Below are 23,898 nucleotides of genomic sequence, written 5' to 3'. Positions count from 1 at the left end.
AATGCCTGGGGCATCACTATGTTCTGCTGATTCCCAGCTGCCAGATGTCTTTGGGGCCATTGGCAGCTGGCACATTCTAGAGCATTAAAACAGAACCTGCCTGGGGCACAACCAATTCAGGATTGAGGGAGCAAAAACGTGGTTTAAACCTGAGGTTCACTGTGCACTCCTAAGCTGTAGTTCAGCAGCAGGATCTGAATTCCCACTAGTTAAATCAGTATGTTGAATTGAAAACCTTTCCGTATACTTACATTAAAGCTGATTAATAGCAAGACTTCTAGTGACGTTTGAGGATCATAAAGGGAACAGATCTGTTTGTTTAGTGAATGATGTTAGGAGGGATAAGAAGAAAGAGACTGCAAGGGGTCAGATTGGCATGGCAAGGGGAAAAAGGAGTGAAAGGAAGGGAATGGAGCAGAAGGGCTGGGAATGAAATAGAATGCAAGAGAGCAAAGAGTAAGAAAGATGCAGGAATGGGATGGCTCCCTAAGACTACGTCTCAAATGTGAATTTTAGTGGATTTTTTTTTCACGGAGGATAATTCAGTAAAGACCATGCTGCAGAATATAAGAATTATGTCTTTAAAACAATAAAAATAAATTGAAGTGTATGTCTGTCAGCCTGGGGCACTCTAGGAACTTCAAAAGAGAGAATGGGATTTAAGGACTGTAGATTGATCATTTGTGATGCGTTCCTTAATGATATAAATTCTAGGATTACATTTGTGCTCTTTTTGCTAAAACTACATCATTATCAAAGCAAAATATAGTTGTATTGCTCCAACCTGCCATTGATGGCTTCATTCAAATGAAGAGCTGGCAAATGAGTTGCTCTCCATGTAAACTCTGTAATACTTGTATCAGAATTTTGTTCTATGGAGCTGAGCAATATGTTTCTGGAGTTTGATTGTGGCAGGTCCTACCCTCTGGTATTTGGAAGCAATATTCTTTTAAGACTGGTATTTATCCACTATTCCCCAGATGGTTTAATTAATCATCTGTGTGCACAAACATGCACCAATAGACAACACTCTTTTTCTTTGTATATTACAAAGCTATGACTTTTTAATACAAACTCAACAATACTTTCATAATTTCCAACAGCAATGCTTTTCCTAGTACATACAAAGAATGTCATGGACATCACTAGAAAGCTGCCTTAATCTAGCCAGTATAACTTCCTGTTGTTATCCCTAGGAATAAAGGCTTAGGGCACACCAGATGGACCCATTTCTGAGCAGTCTGGTGATGCAATCTTGTGCATCCTCTCTGTATTAGCATCTCTCAATACCGAAAACTACTTAATATGGATCTCCTCCTTGTTCGTTGTATTATATGCTATATACTGATCTAGCCAGTTAGATAGCTTTGGTTAGGGTCCTGAACTCTGGAATTCACTTCCTCATATCATCCACCAGAACCCAAGTTTAGCCATTTTTAGTCAGCAGTGCAAGACATATTGTCTACTGTGACTTATTTTTGTCATTTAGACCTGCAGCCAAAGGCTATTATTTCCATTTGGTTTGTGGAGGAATAGAGCTGGGATTGTATTGGGCCGTGTCTCCATTCTGTGCTAGTCAATATTTTCCCTTTTATTCTTGGTAACATACCCAGATACCCCAGAGAGAGAGGTGCCATGGAACGGCTAGATTGTCACAGCCCTCATGTGGTCGCACAATGGTAGAAGGAGAAGTAAGGCTCCATTTATTCTCCTGTTTGGCCCTGCTCAGATTGTGACTCTGCCTACAGAGTTGGCAACGCGGCTGCCTGCTATGAACACGTGGAAGAGGAGGAGCAAAGTAGGAGGATAATTGGCTCAGCCCCTCCCCATTTGTTGATCAGAGTAGCGGAATGGGGAATGACGGAAGGAGTAAGCTGCTCAGTGAAAAGAGGTGAAATGATTTACTCCCCACATTTGAGCAAGGGAAGAATTTAGACTCTGAATTACAGTTCATTCTCTGATCTGCTCCTGAGACAGAGGAGCTATGTACTGCCCCTTCTCTAGGCAGATTGTAAAGTTAAAATCTATCCCTAATTAAATAAATAATTGTATTACAAAAACCTGTTTTTCTTTCATCTATTTATTATTTCTGTAGCTTCTTAACTCTATAAAACATTTAGGGATACTAACATCTATAAGATGCAATATCAAATGCTTATTGCTGCTCCTTTATTGTTTCTGATATAAACTCACTGATGGTTTTCAGCTAAACCCTGTTGGAGTCACTTGAAACAATGTCTTCTGATGCTTCTATTTAGCTCCCAAAATATATTCTTGCAGATGAACATCAACTGATTATATTTCTTGAATCGTCAGGAAAAAATAAACTTATCCCATAGAAGTGCACATTTTACAAAAGCCACTGTTAAGCTTTTCCACTTTCAAAATTCTCAGACAGATCCTCCGTTAGTGTTAATTGGTGGAGCATCATTGAAGTCAATGGAGCTACATCAGTTTATATCAGCTAAGGATCTGGCTTCTCCCTTGAGTCTTCACATCATCCAGTCAGTTTACAAAGAATAAGGTAAACTCAGAGCCGGGATTTAGTAATTTTGGAAATTTGAGTCCTCAAACCCAGGTGCTTTTTTCCATAATAGTGCATAACTAACTGCTCTGAAAGAAGGCTGATACTGCAAGGAAATTGCAATTAGCGCTTTTTGAAAATCCCAGTTCCCAAAGTTTCGATTCATATGATAGAATTATAAAACCACTGCAACCTCTAGTTCAACCTGTGACTCCAGTATAGCATACTGACTCACTGATTATCCTTTGTAGTTCTTCAGAATTTGTTCCATTATAAGGGAGCCTGTTTATTCCCACAGGAGTTTCAACATGTAAACCTGTTTTTAAAGGTTTATAAATCAGCTGTAAAAAAAATCACTCATTATTATTATATTAGAGGGGAAGAAAAGTTTGAGATCAAAATAGTCCTATATGGTCAAAGGCTGATTGAACCATGTGTGATATATTTTTGCTGTGCAGGAGTCCACCCTTTTTACTGATTTCATAAAATGTTCACCAGTGCTATCCGATTGCCATAAAAATAAACGAATTACTGTGCAAAGTACTATACTTAGGAAGGAAAAATCAAATACAAAATGGGGAATAATTAGTAGTACTGCAGAGAAGGATCTGGGAGTTATAGTGGATCTCTAACTCAATGTGAGCCAACAATGTGATGCAGTTGTGAAAAAGGCTAATATTATTCTGGGGTGCATTAACAGGAGTGTCATATATAAGACACAGGAAGTAATTGTTCTGTTCTAATTGGTACTGGTGAGGCCTCAGCTGGAGCATTATGTTCAGTTTTGTGTGCCACACTTTAAGAAAGGTGTGAACAAATTGGAGCGAGTTCACAAGACAGCAACAAAATTGATAAAAGTTTTAGAAGACATGATCTATGAGGAAAGGTTAAAACAATTGAGCATATTTATTCTAGACACAAGAAGACGTTGGGGGTGATATGTTTTCAAATATGTTAAGATCTGTTATAAAGAGGACTGTGATCAATTGTTCTCCATGTCCACTGGCAGTAGGACAAGAAGTCATCAGCTTAATATGCTGCAAGGGAGATTAGATATTTGGGAAAACTTTCTATTATAAGGATAGTTAAGCTCAGGAATAAGTCACAAAGGGAGGTTGTGGAATCTGCATCACTGGAAGTTCTTAAGAACAAATTAGAAAAACAGGGATTGTGTAGGTATACTTGGTCCTACCTTGGGGGATGAAGTATATGAATTCTCAAGGTCCCTTCCACCTCAACATTTCTATGAAATTCATCAAATCCCAACTAACTCAGTATGGAATGTCTTCTACTCAGCAGGATGCTGGTCATGCTCACTGATGTGAAACTTTCCCCACCAGACATGCAAACCTTCCACTTCACTTTCTCCACCCACTTTCCTGATTATTTGAGAACATGAACTTGTAACCAGAGAGCCAGTTTCATTCCCTCTATTTCAGGGAGGTATAGCTTGCATCAACACATGCCCCTGCAGGCAGCCACACCCTTGGGAGGGCAGGCATTGTTTCCATACCTGCCCTTCTGCTCCCAAGCTTTCTATCTCAGTGCTAGTTTCTTGCAGATGTGTTGAAGCACTGCCACAGCCTCCTCTTCAATACATTTTTCCCCATTGGAGGACCAGCTCCAGATTCTATGCCAGTGGACATGCAAGTTGATGTGGCCTGTTCCCCAAAGACTCTATATGCTGTCTCAGTATTAGCTGGACAATCTTCACCTGAGGCTCTAGGTTCACAGCACACTTACTTGAGTGCCAAAAGGTAGGGTAAGTTGGTTTTCTGTTACTCTACAGGTTTGTCTGGCAGTAAAAAATTTGGAGTAGATTTGTAACTCTTACTGACTCTGATCAAATTCTTGTTAGTTTTGATCATCTTAATCCTCACATATCATTAGTGGCTACATTCAAATGTTCTTATTATGTCTCTTTCACTTCTAATTAAATGGATCTAAGATAATCTTTATGTAACTCTTTTTGTACCAGGTCTGTTATTTGAGGGGTGTCAGGAGGAGACAATTGCCCTCTGGGAAAATCTCATTACTCTGTTAGCATGCTGCTCAGCTTGACATTGCGCTTCTCCTGATAGTTTATGTGTGCATGAACCAGTAGGAGCTGAAAACTTATTTTAACTTCCCCTCCATTTTAAACAGTCTTAAATGTATAAGCTCAAACTGATACCCTGGTTATTCTCTGACAATAATATTGTCATCTGCAGCTCTAAACGTATTTTTATATTCTCACTACAATACAAAATTATAAGACTTTTTTGTACTCTCTCTCGGGGATGTGCCCATCCTGCACATTGAGTGAGGTAGTGGGTCCAGTTGGGGAAAAAATAATAATCAAAAGTGATTATGTGTATTTAAAGAGTGCATCAGTGTATCAGACTGTATCATATGCACACGGGGCAGAATTAAAGCCTCAGTCCTGCAGGGATATGTGTGTGTGTGGCAGGGGATGCAGGAGTCTGCCTGTGTGGAGTAATTGCAGGATCAGGCTTTAAGGTTGCACTGGCATTTCCTAAACTTCAAGGCCTTGACTCTACATCTTTATTAGCATTCTTTTATCATATGTGTATATAAATAAATAGAAAGAGGGGGGGCAGGAAATTGTTAAAAGAACAGGTCTTGAACTTGTCACTTCTACATTTGCTGCCATGGCCCAGCAGGGACATTATTGCCGTCACAGAGAGAGAGGCTCCCTGCTCTCAGTTCTGATGCTGGGTCCTGGCCGCAGCAGCACAGAGCTGCAATTTCAGGGAAAGTCTTGTTTGGCCATGGGCTGAAGCATGCCCAGTACAGACAAAATCTTTGGGGGATAGCTGTGAAATTCAGCAAGGATCAACCGTGCACGTTGGAACTGCAATTTTTTACAAAGGCTTATAACTGGACAGATTTTTCATGGTGATGGCAAAAGGCACATCTCTGATCCAAAGGGTCACTCCCTGCCAAATTTCTACTCCCTGCTCCAAAGAATGGGGGCACTAGAGCTATCCAAAGAAAATGTCACCAGAATTTAACATGGGCGAAACAGAATATTTTCCCTTAGCCTTATTCTCAGAAACAGCTGAACTATTTTGGCTGCTATTTAAATAAACAAATAATCAGCCTGAGACAGACATGTGCTATGGAAATTTTCAGCCCAAATGGGTTAACTTTTGGCAAAATTATAAGCAACCGAAAAAAGGTCTTAAAATGAGACATATCAGGCAGTCTTAATAATAGAGGGTGCTACCATATATTTGGTTACAAAAAAACCCAATGTTTATTTAAGAATCATTAGCTCTCTTTTGCCAGGGGGGACTCTATGTTTTTTGCCGCCCTAAGCATGGCAGTCTGGAAGCCTTTGTCCGCATTTCTGTGGGAGGTCCGCCGGTCATGCGGATTCGGTGGCTGCTCTGTGGGTGATCTGCCAGTCCTGCGCCTTTGGCCACCGAATTGCCACCAAAGCCCTGAGACTGGGGGACCTCCCACAGAAATGCCGCATTCGCGACAACTGGCAACCCCCCCTCCACTCCTGGCTTGCCGCCTCAGGCACACGCTTGCTGCGCTGGTGCCTGGAGCCACCCCTGTCTTTTGCACAGGAGAGAGGCTGGAATTTGATAGCCTGTACAGGGACGTGAAACCCAGCTTCACAGAGGCTCCCTTTGCAACTAGCAGCAGCTCTTTGGGTTCAAAACTGACACGGGTTTGTGAGATGGGGCTGTGCTGCTACATAGATTAACTATTCACGCCGATGTACTTATTGTGGAATGGGTTTGGCTACATAGCCCCCATCATCACCTATAGTGTCCCACAGCTGTTAGGTTAGTCTGTAGTGCTCCTAGTAACACACAGTTTATAGTACTTTTATGTTTAGCTCATTGTATCAATTATTTGATTTTGTATCCAGTACCCAATTTTTAAAAAATTGGGTCACAGTCTGTCAGAAAAATAAACCCATCTGAATAAAATGAATCTAATAAATATTAGTTTTCTTCAGATTGTTACGTATCTGATATTCAAATTTAAACTGCTATAAGGTTGTTTTATATGCTTCTAATCTGCTCAGGATCTAAAACAACCCATGACCACACCTACTGTGTCCATCTTTGCAACAAATTGCTTAAGCAAATTACAGTAATATGCATGAATACTTTATTATTACAGTAGAATTCAGTGCCTGTGGCTACAGACTGTTCCAGTTTTGGTCTATATGAACTGAAGTTTTTCACAGTGAAAATCCTTTGGCATATGACAATCACTACAGTAACAGATCTCATTAATGAAAGAAGCAAAAATGTTGAATGCTAAAGAAGGCTAGGTTTATCGAATTGTAGAATTTTCTTACAATATCAGCAGCTTTTGTTTGCTTTTTCTGTAAATTGTATTCAACCAAAAATATATTAAAAGAGCTTTAAGGTTGCAGAATCAAGTACTCAAAAGTTAGGAAATGCCATAATTAAGGTTGCTCGTACAATCTTAATTCAGCTCTCTAGTGCAAGGGTCGGCACCCTGTCAGAAGTGGTGTGCCGAGTCTTCATTTATTCACTCCAATTTAAGGTTTCGCGTGTCAGTAATACATTTTAACATTTTTAGAAGGTCTCTTTCTATAAGTCTATAATATATAACTAAACTATGATTGTATGTTAAGTAAATAAGGTTTTTAAAATGTTTAAGAAGCTTCATTTAAATTAAATTAAAATGCGGAGCCTCTTGGACTGGTGGCCAGGACTTGGGCAGTGTGAGTGCCACTGAAAATCAGCTCACGTGCCGCCTTCGGCACCCGTGCCATAGGTTGCCTACCCCTGCTCTAATGCATATGCGAGTCTTTCATTACATGATCACATGCTATTTTTTCCAGTCTTCCACATCTCCCTCCAAGTTCCAGTCTCTCTCTCCAGCCAGTCCCAGTCTGTACACACCATTCTTTGTCCAAGCTATTTTCCACTGCTTCCAGTAGCTCCCAGTCCTGCCCCCAGCCATTTCTGCTCTCACAATCTCCTAAACCCAGTCTCCTTGCTAGTCCTATTAACCCATGTGCAGTGAGTTGAAAGATCCTGCAAACAATTACATGTGCTTAACTTTAAGCAGATCAGTTGTTCCATTCAAGTCCGTTGAATACTCACATGTTTAAAGTTAAGCACATATATAACTATTTGCAGGAGTGGGGCCCTAAAGCTGAACTACAAACAAAACAAAAGCAGTCTTTGTTTCTGCCCTTTACATATAAAGATCTCCCTAGAAATCTTTACAAAAAATCTGTTTGTGTTTTCCCCATAGAAATATTGGAAATAATGGAACATTGTAATTGAAAAGCGCTTGCCTTCCAAGACAGTTGGGAGAGAATGTTGAATCTTTCTTCTACATCCCAGGTAAAAGTCTGGACCAGCTGAAGCTCAGGTTTCAGCCTGAAAACAAGATGTCATTATTCAGATTTTTAAGATTTTTTGAAGTCTTTCAGGGGAAAATAAGGAAACCGGGAAATAAAATTATTGATATTTCTATTATAAAGAAGAAAAACAATTTAAAGGAGCAGTAAAGATAGATGATGGTTGTTGCTGTGTGTGTGTGTGTTGTCGTTCATCTTTAAGGAATGAAGGAAATGGGCTTCCTCACCCATAATCCAAACAGAGTGCAGAAAGGAGCATCCATTTCTTCTCTTTAACATGCTATCTTGATCTCTCTGTCATTAACATTCCCCCATGGAGATCAAGTTGAACCGTTAACACTCAGTAATAGATTGTTTGCTTCCAGGTTATTGGCATTCTGCTGCAAACCTGTCTGTAGGGCCCTACCAAATTCAGGGTCCATTTTGGTCAATTTCACAGGCATAGGATTTTAAAAGTTTCATGATTTCAGCTATTTAAATTTGAAATTCCACAGTGCTGTAATTGTAGGTCTGCTCAACCAAAGAGGAAATGTGGGGGGTGGGGTCGCAAGGTTAACGTAGGGGGGGTTGCAGTACTGCTACCTTACTTCTGTGCTGCTGCTGCTGGTGGCACTGCCTTCAGAGATGGGCAGCTGAAGAGCTACAGCTGCTGGTCAAGAGCCCAGCACTCAAGGCATTTCTGCGCTTACTTCTGCACTGCTGCCTGCAGAGCTGGGCCCGCAGTAAGCAACCACACTTTCCAGCCACCCAGCTCTGAAGGCAGCACAGAAGTACCAGTGATCATGCCGCAACCCCCCTAAAATAACCTGGTGACCCCACCCTGGAACTCCCTTTTGGGTCAGGATCTCCGTGAAATCTGTATAGTATATAGTAAAAGCACACAAAAGACCAGATTTCATGAGGGGGACCAGATTTCACAGTCTGTGATGCATTTTTCATGGCCAAGAATTTGGTGGGGCCCTACCCATCAGCTATTACAGTGGGCCTTAGGTTCTTCAGACCAGGACTTTCTAACCCAACCCCACCCATTCTTGGGTGTGGGGTCCTCTGACCTTGTCCTAATGAGACTGAAAGTTACAGCCATATAATATCTGTTGTTGTTGCTGACCATGCTGCTAGAGAAAACAACTTTGATTCAAAACAACTTTTCATTGTGAAATTTTAATTAATTTATACTCAAAAAGGGTTACATTTTAAAAGGTCAGAATCCAAATACAGTGTTTTGAAATGATCAAACATTTTGCCTGACCTGCTCCAAAATGTTTATTCTCTTCTGATTTTCATTTTGTGGGAATATTTGAGATTTTTGACTTTTTGTTCTGTTTCAAGATGAAAAAACATTTTTGAATCTCAAACTCTCCTGGGATGAAAACCAATGATTCCCGCCCAGCTCTATTAAAGTGGCAAGAGACATGAAGTACAATGGGAATTTGGCAATATTCAGACATGATGCTCACATCTAAGCAGCAGAGTGAAAAAGGAATAAAAGGAAACCTTGGCAGCAGTCAGGATAATTAGGAATTTTTAGTTCGCACATAAATGTGGAATGGCTACAGTGTTTTAACAAGATACTTTTGTTATAAAAACAGCAGCTTCAGAAAATTTTACTTTGAATGAAAGAAGAAACAGAGAAACAGGGGCATTGACTTATAAGATCACACAATGTGTCCACATCCTCCTGACTTAGTAAAAGACCATGAGTGGACTGAGTTCAACATTCTGAATAGTCTTTCCTGACAACTTTTTGTTGTTATGAAATGACATATGCTTAAGCTACTGAAAAATAGAACTGTAATTATAGATCATGGGGAAGAAATGAGGCACTTTGAGTGACTTGTTGATAACTTGTGTAGCACAGAGTTTTGTTCCCATGGTTAGATAAATAATTTTCATGGATTGTCTGTAAACTAAGAGTTGTGTGAAATTGGATCACATACAGACAAATCCTAATAACTGCTCTCCTTGGGTAAAATTTGCCTTTGTACAGAAAGCACAAGGCTTATTCATCATGTAAGCTTGACGTCAGCCCCCAAAAGAGGGTATTGTACATAGGCTTTATGCTGTACCTTTCTGCACAGAGGTGAATTTCATCCAGTTTGACAAATATGTTTATTTTAGCTTTATTTTTCTTTGCCAGGAACACAGAAAAGAAATAATCCTACCAAATCTCTGATACGCAGAATGTGTTCAGCATTTCCCTGCCCCCCACCCCTCAAAAAAGTGAGTGGTAACTGTTATTTTCAGTAACTCTACTGACTTTACCTCAAGAGTATTGACTTATAAGATCTTTTATTCTCATTGATCATTTGGCATCCTAATTTCTACACATACTCTATGGTACATTCTGTGTATATTTAATTATGATTTCCTCAATTTAGAAGTTTTATTATGGAACAATCTCGGGCCACACTACTGCCTGTGGGTGACATTAAAGTAGTGGAGAGACAAGGTGGGTGAGGTAATATCTTTTATTGGACAAGCTTCTGTTGGTGAGAGATACAAGCTTTCCAGCTTACACAGAGCTTGTCTTCAGGTCTCTTCTTCTATAGTTTAACATACAGTCCATATTACCTTTAAGGGGATTCTCCAAGGCACTGCCTGTCTTTATAATATCATTGTTGTAGTCTGTTATTTGAAACTTAATTCATCCTCATAAATACATGAAAATTAAACATTTTGTTCACAATTTTTTATCATAATCTTACTGAGTTGTGTAAGTTGACACACTAAGGGAAAACTGCGGGCCATTAGTCACTGTGACAGATTTTATTACTCTGAAGTAACTTCTCATGAACTGCTTTGAAATCTTGTCTGAAGTCACTACAATGAATCTTACATTAGTCTTATTTGCTAATTGTGGAGCCCGCTAAACTCTGGCTCTTTCACGGCAGTAGTGATTTCCCTCTTTCTAGGTGAATAAGAAAATGTAGTGGACAGAAGCAAGGAAGAGAAACCTCAAGTGGTGGAACGGAGGGTTCTCTCTGCTTGGGATTTTACCCTCCCCGTCACACTGCCTCACAATGTCAAAGAAGAGTGCTAGCAGCCGAGCTAAGGGAGAAAAACCTGATGCCTTAGCTGCCTTACAAGCTGCCAATGAAGAGCTCAGGACAAAACTCACAGACATTCAGATAGAGCTCCAACAAGAGAAGAGTAAGGTATGCATCTTTTTATCCATTAATTAAAGGAAAGAATATCTTGTTATTTTCTAAACACCCCTCCTTCCCAGCCCTACACAATGGCAGGTGAGGTACAGTGTTATTTGATAGCCACTATATAGCATTTTTTCATACACAGGGTCAGAACTAGCCATGTACTGCTGTGTTTTTTTGCTGTGCATTGTGTGCGCTCATAATCTGGGAAAAATTCATAATCTGAGTAAATTAGATTCAGGATTTGCAGTACATCTCAATAAAATGTTGAGCATTTTTGTTAGAAGGTTGCTCATGAAATAGTGCAGTAAATTTTACATGGGGTTCCTTTAATTTTTACTTTTGGTATGAAACCTGCAAATTATGTTTGCTCTATATTTTTGCACAAATCCATGTCTGGATTAATTATTTAGTAGCCTCTCTAATTGGCCCCCCTGGTGGCGGAAGAAGCTGTATTATCAGCAGGTACTATACATCAGAAAAAGAAGGGAGGATACCATCATTAATTTGTTAAAGGTACACATCAAACAAGCAGGCATGGTAATTTGTGCTCAGGACAATTTGTTCTTTAATTCTGAGCAATGGTAGCAAATTAGACTAAATGGTTGTGTATTCAGAAGCATGAAGCTTAGATTTGCTTTTAGAATAATTTACTGAAAACTATTTGTGACCTTTTTTAGGAGTGATAAATGTATTTTGTGCCTTACATGGCAAAATTCTGAAAGAGATTCTGCATATAGCAAATTGTTAGAATATATATAATTTACCAACTTTACTAGCATTCTGTGCAAGGCACACAGAGAAGATCATGATTTGAAAAACTGCATCAGTTGTATTTCAAGTTGTGATATGAGCTAAAAGACTGTATTCCCTACACATGTTAGAATCCATCAGTTCATCATATTCATCTGGTACTTTCAGGGTTACAGCCTTTTGGTGGAAAAGCAAAGGAGTGTAAATATCAAATTCCTTAGCAACCAGTGTCTCAGATGCATAGTGAATGCTTGATACAGAAGGAAATGAAGTTGCAAAACAGTAAAGCTAAATGCCAGCAAAAGCTACATGAAAATAAGCATCTATCTCAAACCTGACAGATGGCATGTTGGTAGCAGTAGGCTCAATGCTGTCCAAATCTTTTGTCTCTCTCATGAATACTTTCCCACTAAATGTGTATATTTTTTATCTTCCTTGTAGACAATGTGCACGATACAGGGATTATTCTCATCCTTTACTTTTTCACAATTATAGCAATTGTGTCTGGGTTTTCTGCTAACAACCCATCAAGCTGGATGCACGTTACTATTCTAGATCAAGCTCCAAGATTTCCAATCCCCAGTCCCAAAACCAAGCCAGTTTTGATTTGTGCCTCTATAGACCAACAAGCGAGAAGTCTGGATCTGAATTTCAAAATATAAGGGTGTTTTGGAGACAGGATTTAGCCAATCTGTTAATTATGGTTTAATGAATTTGCTACAACTAAGTTTCGCCCATCTCAATTAATTGAGTGTTAGTATTTACAAAGAATTTAATTTTTCAGAAGAGCTAAGATGCAATGTAAAATACACCTACTTCAGCAGGAACAGATACGTACTTTGCATTTTACCATAATTTGCATCACTTGGCCATGTCAAATACAGACCTTATTCTCAAGGTGGTTTCCAAGATTATAAATTGATTGAAAAACACACCTGTTCATCATTCTGTTGTGGACAGGAAAGCTCAGATAATTCAGACTGAGTACGCTTTGTCAGCTTTCACTGTTTAATACATCTCTTTCAGCTAGGAGATCTGGTGAGTTCATACTGCATTTTTGAACTGAAATACAATTTGGCTCTGTTTAGGCTCTTATGTGCTCATGGTATTTGAAAGCATTTTTCAATAATAGCTTAGTTGTTTGAGCATTAACCTGCTAAACCCAGGGTTGCAAGTTCAATCCTTGAGGGGGCCATTTAGGGATCTGGGGCAAAAATCTGTCTGGGGATTGGTCCTGCTTTGAGCAGGAGGTTGGACTAGATGACCTCCTGAGATCCCGTCCAACCCTGATATTCTATGATTCTATGAATTATATATTACAGTGATTGACTGTGTAGGATAGCATGACAGTTATGTGTTCAACAGTTGTACATGTACACACACACACACTCCCCTGTATTACTGAGAGAATAAATGTACTGTTGGACAGAAGATCTGGAGTATTCCCTGCAATTTTTGAAATGTGCCATGATATCTTTGATTTCAGCTGGACATCCACAAAAGATGGGAAGAAAGGGCTTTAGTTTAACCACTAATAAACTGGCTAATTCCTAAATGTTTAACACCTTGGACACTAGTTAATTTCTAAGGATTAAGAGGTGGTCACTGTGAGCCCTGAGAGGAGAGGGAGTGTTTCTTGTGTTGAGGCCAGTTTTGGAATCTTATCTTCATGAAGTCCTGACTAGTCCTGGCCCCATCTGCTAGAAGCATCTTCTTCCAGTCCTGGCCTACTCTCCTGTGTGCCTCACTTCCCTTCCCCTGCAGCTAGTTTGTGTCCCTTCTGTTCGAGAATAAGCAGGAAGAGTTGGAATCATTTCAGAGTCAAATCAGGCATCTGGAGAGCACAAGTTCTTTTTATTTAGACACACCTCCATTTTCCAGTGTCATGACTTATTTTCATCTACTGCGCTAGGACTGTGTCTATCCTTTGTTCTATTCCTATTGCCCTCTGCTGAGTACATGACCAACAGTCTTGTTGAGCATAGCCAACAGTCTTTTCTTTGTAGCATGTGCCTCAAAATGGATGGGACAACTGAGGCCAACATTTTCTGAAACTCTTCAGAAATTATGTTTTCACTGGCACTTAATCTGAGACAACAGAATAGTAGTTTGAAGGCTGGGATGGGAACAGAGAGAGGAAAATGGTTTGAGAATGACAGGAGAGATGACTTAGAAGAGAGATGGAGAGGAAGGGAATACGCTAAGAGAGTGTTTGTAGGGGCCAGACCTCTGAGATCTTCAGCTTTCTTCCTGGAACCCCAGGGTGTAATGGAGCCAGAGTTTGTTGACTTTCAAGCATGGTGCAAAGCCTATTTGTTTATCCAAGACTTTTTTTCAGAGAGACAGGGTTGATTAGGAGATTTTCAGATTAGGAGGGAAGATCTTACATTTTAGAATAAGAACAATGTTGGTGTTGGCAATGGGTAAACTATATAGATGTACTATGTGAGTATAATGTAAATCGTTGACACTCAGAGCATTGGATAAGTATATTTTATGAAATAATCTGGTGGAAGCGTGTCCTTGGCCAAGTCACTTAACCTCTATTTTCTTCAGTGTGCCTATCTGTTCAATGTGGATGATAATACTTACCTATATATTTACATTGTATTAATTAATGTTTATAAGGCACTTAGAGATCTGTGGATGAAAGGTTCCTAGAATTGCAAAGGAGTATTATTTGTTTGATTGATTGTGCTAAAATCAAGACAAAATCAGGATGTTGTCTTTCAGACTTTTATCTTCATTACTGATCATTTGCAAAGGGCTGTTAATTTTGTTACTGTTTTTCCAGGCCTAATTATGTTTCATGTTGTGTTGACCTTTAGAGATGTTTGGTCTTTTCCTGTGGCTTACTGGTGTCCTTTCTGTTATTTTCATAGATTATCTTCTTCTATGAGGAATTATCCTATTTATAATACCACATGGCTATTTCTCAAGAGAGATTTATACATCCATCTGATGCAGATCTCCTATCTTCAGAGTTTCCTCCTTTATGAACTAGTTTTAGGGTCAACACAGTTACAACAACACTGTGAAGCATAGCAGTGTTTTCTCTACTGCTTTGGGGAGAATCTAGATCCCAAGAATCTAGTCTAGTTTACTTTGGAGAAGGATAAATTCAGAGTGCAGACAGCTAATATATATGCTTTGGGTAATATGGGCATATGTCACAAATGCTGTTGGATGGTCTGTTTCATAGCCTTCAGGCTATTGGTCGGAACTTTGTTATAGAAACAGTGTAGTTTTGGAGTTAGAGTTTAAACAATTATATTTATAAGCGCTGCTGAAGGCAATTTGTTTTTTGTTTTGTTTTTTTTTGCAAAAATGAAAGATGCGAGTTTCTTTATCACCAAACAGCTCTGGAATCTGATCCAGCTCCCATTGAAACAAACAGGAGTCTATTGATTTCAATGAAAGTTGGATCAGGCCCTTGCTGAGAAATTATAAAGATTGTTCTGAACAATTCAATGGCTTACCTGTATCACAAGGACACTTGCAGAAGCATGTCAGTTGGATTTAAACACCTACGTAAGTGTTATCATAGATAGGAATCCATTTTTGAACCAGAGCTATGGAGAGGTAGTTGGGGTAATTGAATTCCCCTAATTTCATGTATATTTTAGTCTCCTGTTTCTTCATTCAGGCTCTTTTGTTAAATAAAAAGCTCTTCCATCACTGTGCTGACGCCTCTGGCATTCTACAGTTATTGTGGAGATGTGTGCCTCAGCTATCACAGAGCTCTTAGAGGTACTGAAGTTGTCACAAATTACTGTAGCTGTATAGTTGTGTAAAATTAATTTCAAAATGAATGTCAAAACCAATTTAAATCAAATTTGATTTTTTTTTAGAAGTGTGCCCAGGTTAACTCTGTGTGGGGAAACTGCAGCCCAGGGTAATTTTTCATGCTATGTTATAATACTGAAAATCATGATTTACAGCAGTGGTTCTCAACTTTTTTGGGCTCAGGACCCATCTGTAAATGTCTATGGCCTGTCATGATCAGTAAATAGTCTGGGGGTGGAGGCCCTGGGGTAGTTTCAGTCAGACTCTCCCCATCCCCCTCTAAGGTTGAGACCTGCCTGGCACTCACCCCGCAGTGGCAGTTCCTGCAGCTCCTGTGCTGTGGGGCTGGCTGGTCTTGGCTCTCTGCTCTGGCTGTTGCAACCTCTGGGGCTGCAGCGCCTCTCAGGTTGGCCCTGGCCCTCCTGACTGGACCAAATTTGTGTGAGTGGAGTTGTAACCTGGCTCTTGGGGTTGCAGTGCCACTCACTCTAATTTGGCCTACCCAAAGTCCCATCATCATGACGGCTGGGCTAAACCTGAGTGGTGCTGGGACCCCAGAGACTGTAATGCCTGAAGCAGGGAGTTGAGCCCCACCAGCCTTATGGGACTGGAGTGCACGCCACCACTGGCATGTTCCCGCATAGCTGGGCATAGTATTGCAGGTTCTTTCTCCATCTGCCATCCTCCAGCAGTCTCTTTTCCTGTAAGAGAGACAATGTGGGTGAGGTAATATCTTTTATGGACCAACTTCTATTGATGAGAGAGACAAGTTTTTGAGCCGCACAGAGCTCTTCTTCAGGTCTGGGAAAAGTACTCCAATCTGAAGAAGAGCTCTGGGTGGCTTGAAAGCTTGTCTCTCTCAACAAAAGAAGTTGGTCCAATAAAAGATCTCACCTCACTCTCCTTGTTTCTCTAATATTCTGGGACCAATATGGCTACAGCTACACTCTTTCCTGTAACTGAGCCCTCTAGCCCGGTCATATTTAAATCCATCCCATTGTCCTAACAAAAATGTCTTTGGCCCTAGTGCTAAGCCAAATGCTCCTCATGCCCTTCTCTCAGGGTTCTCTGTCATCCTTGTTCTCTTCTCCTGCCTCATGGCACTTTACCAGTGGCTGGGAGAAGAACCCTGGTCAAGAAGATATTCCGAGTTCAAGCCCAGGGACCCTATAACCAGCAGTCAGGGTCTGATCTGCATAACTCCTTGCTGCTATCTCCCTGGACTGCTTTCAATCTAGTCTTTCTTAGGCCTCCTCCCCGACAATGTTTCTAGCTTCATCATTCTTTTAGGGGTAAGACTTACAGGACCCTCCCGTGGAATCACCCAGCAAACTCCAAAACATAAACTCGCTTCTGCCCTCCTTGATCTTGTCTTTACATTCATCTTTGCTTTCCCCTGCTCTGTTCCCCAACTGAGTTGCATCCCAGATATGACATGACCTGATGGTAATGTAGTTTACACAGGGTTATTAGAGATGCATTATGGTTTCTCGTTGACTTGCAGGAAGATTTCTTCTCAATATGTAATAAATCAATAAAGAACAATGAACTGAGATTTTTCAGTTACTACGCATGCTAATCTTTAGAAAGCTTTTAAGATGCGGAAAAATAGGGAACCCCATCCACAGTTTAGTTTTGCAGTAATATTAATCTAAAATTAATAATGAAATAATATCAGAACCCCAGCATAAATACGCAAAAGAGAAGAAATTCATAGTTACTTTTCTAATCTTCAATGGAAGGTGCATACACAGCAGAAAACTGAGAGGTAGCTGTGGGAACAACTGGCAGCAGTTGGTCACTCTAATTCTGCATGTTCTGGAAATTTGTATTGACACCATTGCATAGGTCTTCCATGACTGACAAAACAGACAGCTGATAGAAGTACATTGGGGATGGTCATGAGCATGGTCTAATGTATATGTGCACATGTGCAACTGTTTGGACTAAGGCAGGAGCCTATTATCACTGCTTCACTGCCTCTATGGCATTCCAGTTCATGGAAAGTGGTGTAGGCCATCTTTCTCACATTAGCCAGAACTTCATAATATCTAGTTGCAGTCCTGGAAGAGAAAGAGACTCCTGTTAGGTGAAGTGTAGTGTAGTGCTATTAGGATATCATTGGGTTTTGAAGGCATAGATTTACTTTTGTACACGCTTCAGGTGAAATCACTGCTCTAAGCACAAGTAAATGAGCTAAGTGCAGGGAACTCCATGGAAGTTTAGGGAAATAGAATTCACCTTTCTCCACCTGGGAGCAGGCTACATGCCATTCTGTGCACTAAAATAGCAGCCACTGCTTCCCCATTCTTGTTACAGCATCTTGTTGGGCTGCTGGATTTGAAGAATCCATGGATTGACTTCCCCCTTCATGGCTCACAGAGCACATGGAGGCCTCTCTGCTCTATATATCCGTGGGGCTTAAGTAGCATGGAGACCATTGCACAGGCCCTGCACGCTAGTCATTTTCCCCCTCTGTGAATATAATGTAAGCACTGAACCAGTGCAGTAAGGATAATACGGTGAAGCTGCAGCATTAACACCTCTTTTTCCTAGATCAACGAAGGTAACTCTTGTTTACAGAACTACTTCTTATTAAGTGTTGCCAAAGTGATTTGATTGCCCATGAGAGGAGAGTTGCTTATTCTCCTTAAATATGGCTAACTCATTTTGCTCAAGAACTGCCTTGAAGTTACTAAAATAGGCTTAATTTCAATCTGTATTTGTGGAATAAACTTCAGAAATAAAAAGCAGTTTTTAATTGAGAGAGAATTTTCAAGTACTTTATTTTTGCTCTGTAAACATTTCTCATTTTGCTGTGTTTCTTAGTGCTGCTTATGTGTGCTGTAGTGATAGTCCGTTGGCATTTAAAAACCTCTTGCTAACTCAAAATCTAAAGCACAGTGAGCTCAAGGCTTTTTTTGTTTTTTTCTTTAAATAGAAAAAAGAACAACTTTTGAAGTGAGGTGTTAAACCTGAGCTATTTTAAAAGGTTAAGATCAGTTCTTCAACTGATGTAAATCAGAGTAGCTCCTTTCCAGTCAATGGAGCTATGCTGATGTACACCAGTTCAGGATCTAGCCCAGGGATCGGCAACCTTCCGCACGCGGCCCATCAGGGAAATCCACTGGTGGCGGGAAAAGTTTGTTTACCTGCAGCGTCTGCAGGTTCAGCCGATCGCAGCTCCCACTGGAGGCGGTTCACTGTTCTAGGCCAATAACGGCTGGGGGAAGTGGCGGCCAGTACATCCCTCAGCCCACGCCGCTTCCCACATCCCCTATTGGCCTAGAATGGCGAACTGCCTCCAGTGGGAGCTGCGATCAGCCGAACCTGCGGACGCTGCAGGTAAACAAACTTTTCCCGCCACCAGTGGATTTCCCTGATGGGCCATGTGCCGAAGGTTGCCAATCCCTGATCAAGCCTAACAAGCTAGTGTCATTGAAGAAGGTATGTAATCACATCTCTGGAACAATGAACTCACAGAGGTCTTTAAATAATTAGGAAATCGACAACTGTGTGCTAAATTAGTGTACTAGACTATATATCCTCCCTGTAGATTTTAAGTGTAAGTTTATTTTCTAAATCATAACTGATCTGACAACCCAGCAGTACAAAGCATATTTATATTTATCCTTTTCCTCTTTGCAGCCTTCACAAGCCCTCATAGGAATGTGTTTCCAGTCCTCCCTAATGAATATCCATTGTCATTGCAGGTGGTATTTACTGGCCATTTCTTCTTCCTTCCATGATAACACCAGTCATGAGAAGATAAACAATGCATCTTTTCTTAACAATTGAAATATACATGTATGCAAGGGAACAAAACCAGTAATCACTAATCAAAAAATAAGAGGTTTTTGGCAGATGTAAGTGATATAAATAAAAGATGTCTGCTATGGATGAGCAATTATATTCCAGAGTTTTGAATAGACAGCATATTTGTAATTCATTGCCATTTAAAATACATGTAGCCTATATTTAATGCTTGCTCCAATACTCTCTTGCAAATTAGGTGTTCAACCAGTTCAACATTATTGCAACATTGAATCATTTATGTAACACAGCAGCATTCCTGGAATGACATTATTAAAAACAAACTATTTGTGTGTTGTGTTAGGAAGTGTTTAAGTGCTAGGTACTATAGAACAGTGCTTCTACCTTCAATAATTTCATACCGGATGAATCCCCAAAACAGACAGCCAGATAGTCAGTAAAATTACCTACATTTGTTTGAATTTAACTGTTATTTTATCATTGTAATTGTAACTATTTTTTTAACCGTTATTTTCTTGCAGCTAGTTTGTCAGTGTGTGTGAATTGATGTCCTCAATGACCTGGTTCTTTGTTAGGAGTGTTGTGGTGTGTTTCATAGTATCACAGAAGATTCGAGTTGGAAGAGATCTCAGGAGGTCATCTAGTCCAACCCCCTGCTCAAAGCAGGACCAACTTCAACTAAATCAAAACTATTTAAAAGTGTGTTGAAATTGTAGGCTGTCATTTTAAATTTCAGGTTTTTTGTTTTTTCTAATCCTGTTTGCAAGCTAGGGGGCTCTGTAGGGAAGTGTGTGATCTGGACCTAGCAACAGTCAGTTAAGTTTGCAGCCAGCCAGCCTGCCTAGGGTAAGGTGGAATGAGTTTTTCCTCACTGCTTTACAGAGAAGCTTATTTTGTCTCCCTCTGTTTTGGGTAGGGTTGCCAGGCATCCAGTTTTCGACCGGAATGCCCAGTCAAAAAGGGATCCTGGTGGCTCTGGTCAGCACTGCTGACTGGGCTGTTATAAGTCTGGTTGGCGGTGCAGCGGGGCTAAGGCAGAATGCCTGCCTGCCCTGGCTGTGCACATCTCCTGGAAGTGGCCGGCATATCCCTGCAGCCCCAAGGTAGGAGGCAATCAGGGAAGCTTCGCACGCAGCCCCTGCCCCCCGTGCCAGCTCCACAGCTCCCATTGGCTGAGAACCGTGGCCAGTGGAAGCCAGGAAGGCAGCGCGTGTGGGCCCAGGCAGCGTGCAGAGCCCCCTGGCCCCTCCGTCTAGGTGCCACAGGAACATGGCGGCCGCTTCCAAGCCTGTTGTAGCCCTGTTGTGCTGCCAACCAGGAGCTGCCTGAGGTAAGCATTGGCCAGCTGGAGCTCATGCCCTGATCCCCCTCCTACACCTCCGCCCCCCGCCCCAGGCTGGAACCCCCTCTCACACCTCAACCACCTGCCCCAGACCTGTACCTCAACTCCCATTCAGAGCCTGCACCTCACCCCAGCCCTGAGCCCCCTCCTGCACCCAAACCTTTCAGCCCCAGCCCCAGCCCAGAGCCCTTACCCCTTCCTGCACACTAGCTCCATGCCCCAGCCCAGACCCCCTCCTGCACACTGAACCCCTCATTTCTGGCCACATTCCAGAGCCCGCACCCCCAGCCAGAGCCCTCACTCTCTCCCACACCCCAACTACCTGCCTCAGCCCAGAGAAAGTGAATGAGGGTGGGGGAGAGGGAGCAATGGTGGGAGGGGGGATGGAATGAATGGGGGTGGGGCCTCTGAGAAGGGATGGGGTGGGGCACAATGTTCAGTTTTGTGTGACTAGAAAGTTGGCAACCCTGGGTTTGGGGCTCATGTGTGTTATCATTGTGAATTCTAAGAAATAAAGTACTGTTATGCTGCAACCTTCCAGCAAGAGTATTGTATGTTTATATTTAATTTCTCTGTTTGTATGCTGTGCTGTGAAACTTAACAGGTGCAGTAAATTTCCAATACAGATACAATATCATTATTATTTGTATTACGGTAGTGGTTGGTAGCCCCACTCATATATCAGGGCTCTTTTGTGGAAGGCAGTGTATCAACATATAACAAAGAAGTCCCTGCCCCAGAGTTCCCACAACCTGCATGTCAGACAGGACTCAGTACCAGGTGGAGGATGCAGGCAACAGAGTCAGAATGGATTAGGAGGGTAAAATAACCACTTATCTAACTAATGCCAGACAGGTTAGATTTGTAGGTATTGCAGCAGAAATAAGTTTTGAGGGGGGATTTAAAGAGGCTAAGGTGGCAGCTTGTTGTTATTGCAATACATATTATTTTATGTGTAGGCATTTGGCAAAATGGGGCTTACATTCAACTTCCTGAAAGTACACATAGATAAGAGGAAAACATTCTACACACGAAACACATGCACAGTATACGAACTGCTCTAGATGAGAGCTTTTGGTCATTTTATAACATGTATACTTCCATTTAACATGTGTTAATTAACATGATTATTATACATATTATATACTTCAGAAACATTTGTTCCTGGAAACTTACATTTTTTCCCAGTTGTGATTTATCCCTGTAATACTCATCCTGTCTACTAGAAGGGGGCACAGTCAGGATACCTCTATGCCACACCAACCTTAAGCTTTGTTTTTTGGCTCCTGGTGGCCATTACCCACCAATAGAATTTATAATAGCCCTCAGACTGTTCTAAAACAATATCTAGTGGAAGAAATGCAGAAAGCAACACTAGGATCAGTATAGTGCAGGGGTCGGTAACCTTTCAGAAGTGGTGTGCTGAGTCTTCATTTATTCACTGTAATTTAAGGTTTCGCGTGCCAGTAATACATCTTAACGTTTTTAGAAGGTCTCTTTCTCTAAGTCTATAATATATAATTAAACTATTGTTGTATGTAAAGTAAATAAGGTTTTTAACATGTTTAAGAAGCTTCATTTAAAGTTAAATTAAAATGCAGAGCTCCCCGGACTAGTGGCCAGGACCCAGGCAGTGCGTGTGCCACTGAAAATTAGCTTGTGTGCCGCCTTTGGCATGTGTGCCATAGGTTGCCTACCCCTGATATAGTGCTTTATGCCACCTTCACACCCCACCCTGAGCTGTATGTGTTTCTAGAGCTCTAGAGAATCTGGCCTATTATTTAATGGAGGGCTTGTCTCCATGGTTTTGCAATGTACACTATGGGGGTGTGAGTTGCAGTATACACTATAATGTTGTGTTGTAACTGCCCTATTTAGGTACCAAGTTAGTTTTAACATCGTCCCATTTCTATTAACGGTAACTAGATACATTTTAGTTTGCATTTGAAGAGTCTACACCGGGCAGTTACAGTGCAATGCCTTAGTCCGTGCTGCAACTCATACCCCCATAGTCTGCACTGCAGTGCCATGTAGGCAACATTAGATATTAATACATTTTATCTAAGATATATCCTGCTACATTAGACATGTGGCTATTCCCTGGATTTATGGGCATTTTGCCTTTAATTTCCCAAGAAATGTGTTCAAGTATCCAGTATTGTAGCTACACTTATTTAGTAAGTAGACTGCATATAATATAAACAAACATATCAACAGTACTACACAGTGCCTTGAGAGGATTTAGACACTTTTCTTTCTCCCTGAGTTCCTCTGCCAGGAAACACAATTGATTATAGGCTGGATTAATGACATTCTACTAATAACTTGCACTGTTTTCAAGTTGCAGTAAGCCAAAATCCCCAATTTTAAATGGCACAATTAGTACCTATACAGTAGTTGAGAAAATCTCTTAACTTTTGAGATAATTCATTGCAACTTGTAGCTGAATAAATGCAGCCACCATAAATTGGGCTCAGTTATTGTTTAAAATGAATCGTGCCTTGTTTATATATATATATTTTACCAAAAATTTTATAATTAGTTTGGTGGGGGAGAGAGGGGGTATAGTGAAGTAACAAGCTGATTATTCTAGGTACCTTAATTTATTCCAGCAATTTTCTTAAGTGTTGCTGGTGGACCAAATACTATGATTCATGCTGTATTTAACAAATATGTCAAAGTAAGATTAATTATAAAGTAAGATTAAAAGGCTGACACAAAAAAAAATTGTGTATGGTAGGAAATTCAGACATATAGCTTGTCCTCTGCTGAGGTCCCTTTGTGCTGCTGGAATGGAGCTAAAGCAGCCCTGTGTGACTGTTGAGAATCCTCTTAGCATAGCTGGCTCAATACTACATTTGCTCAGTAGTTAGTATTCAACAGTTTTGAATCCAGACTTTTTAATCCAACCAGCTTCGTTGCTTGCTAACTCTACAAGTGTTTTCTAATGCTGTGGAGCAATAGCAGTTTCCCTTTCTAGGTCCAAGCATGGATTTAAGTGCTTTGTTGAATGAGGTCCCTAGATTGCAGACATGGTGCTTCTTTGGTGATCCAGACTCAATATGCTTGACCTTGTTCAGTTACTGTTTCACCCAAGCTAATGACAGTTCGGAGGAAACCAGGTATGTACCTGTAGGGAAAACAAACTAAAGAATGTAGAGCCTGATTCAAAGCCCACTGAAGTCAACAAGAGTCTTCCCATTAG

The 23,898-nt window shown here is 40.8% G+C and overlaps 1 protein-coding gene across 15 annotated transcripts in view; it reads left to right on the top strand.

Moving 5' to 3' along the window:
- JAKMIP3 (Janus kinase and microtubule interacting protein 3) overlaps nt 1-23,898 on the top strand; it is a 154,297-nt gene that overhangs the window by 56,956 nt on the left and 73,443 nt on the right. For 14 of the 15 annotated variants that reach the window (XM_075072725.1, XM_075072724.1, XM_075072720.1 and 11 more), the window contains exon 3: nt 10,802-11,044. In XM_075072725.1, coding sequence (XP_074928826.1) covers nt 10,910-11,044 — 135 coding nt within the window. In that variant the 5' untranslated portion in view covers nt 10,802-10,909. Of the gene's footprint in view, nt 1-7,795; nt 7,873-10,801; nt 11,045-23,898 lie in introns of those variants that run through there. The other variant, XM_032799709.2, reaches the window with a different exon arrangement.

This window comes from Chelonoidis abingdonii, chromosome 15, assembly GCF_003597395.2.
Source record: "Chelonoidis abingdonii isolate Lonesome George chromosome 15, CheloAbing_2.0, whole genome shotgun sequence".
Lineage (NCBI taxonomy): Eukaryota > Metazoa > Chordata > Testudines > Testudinidae > Chelonoidis > Chelonoidis abingdonii.
The sequence above is the reverse complement of the archived record's forward strand: the minus strand, read 5'-3'. Positions and strand labels throughout refer to the sequence as shown.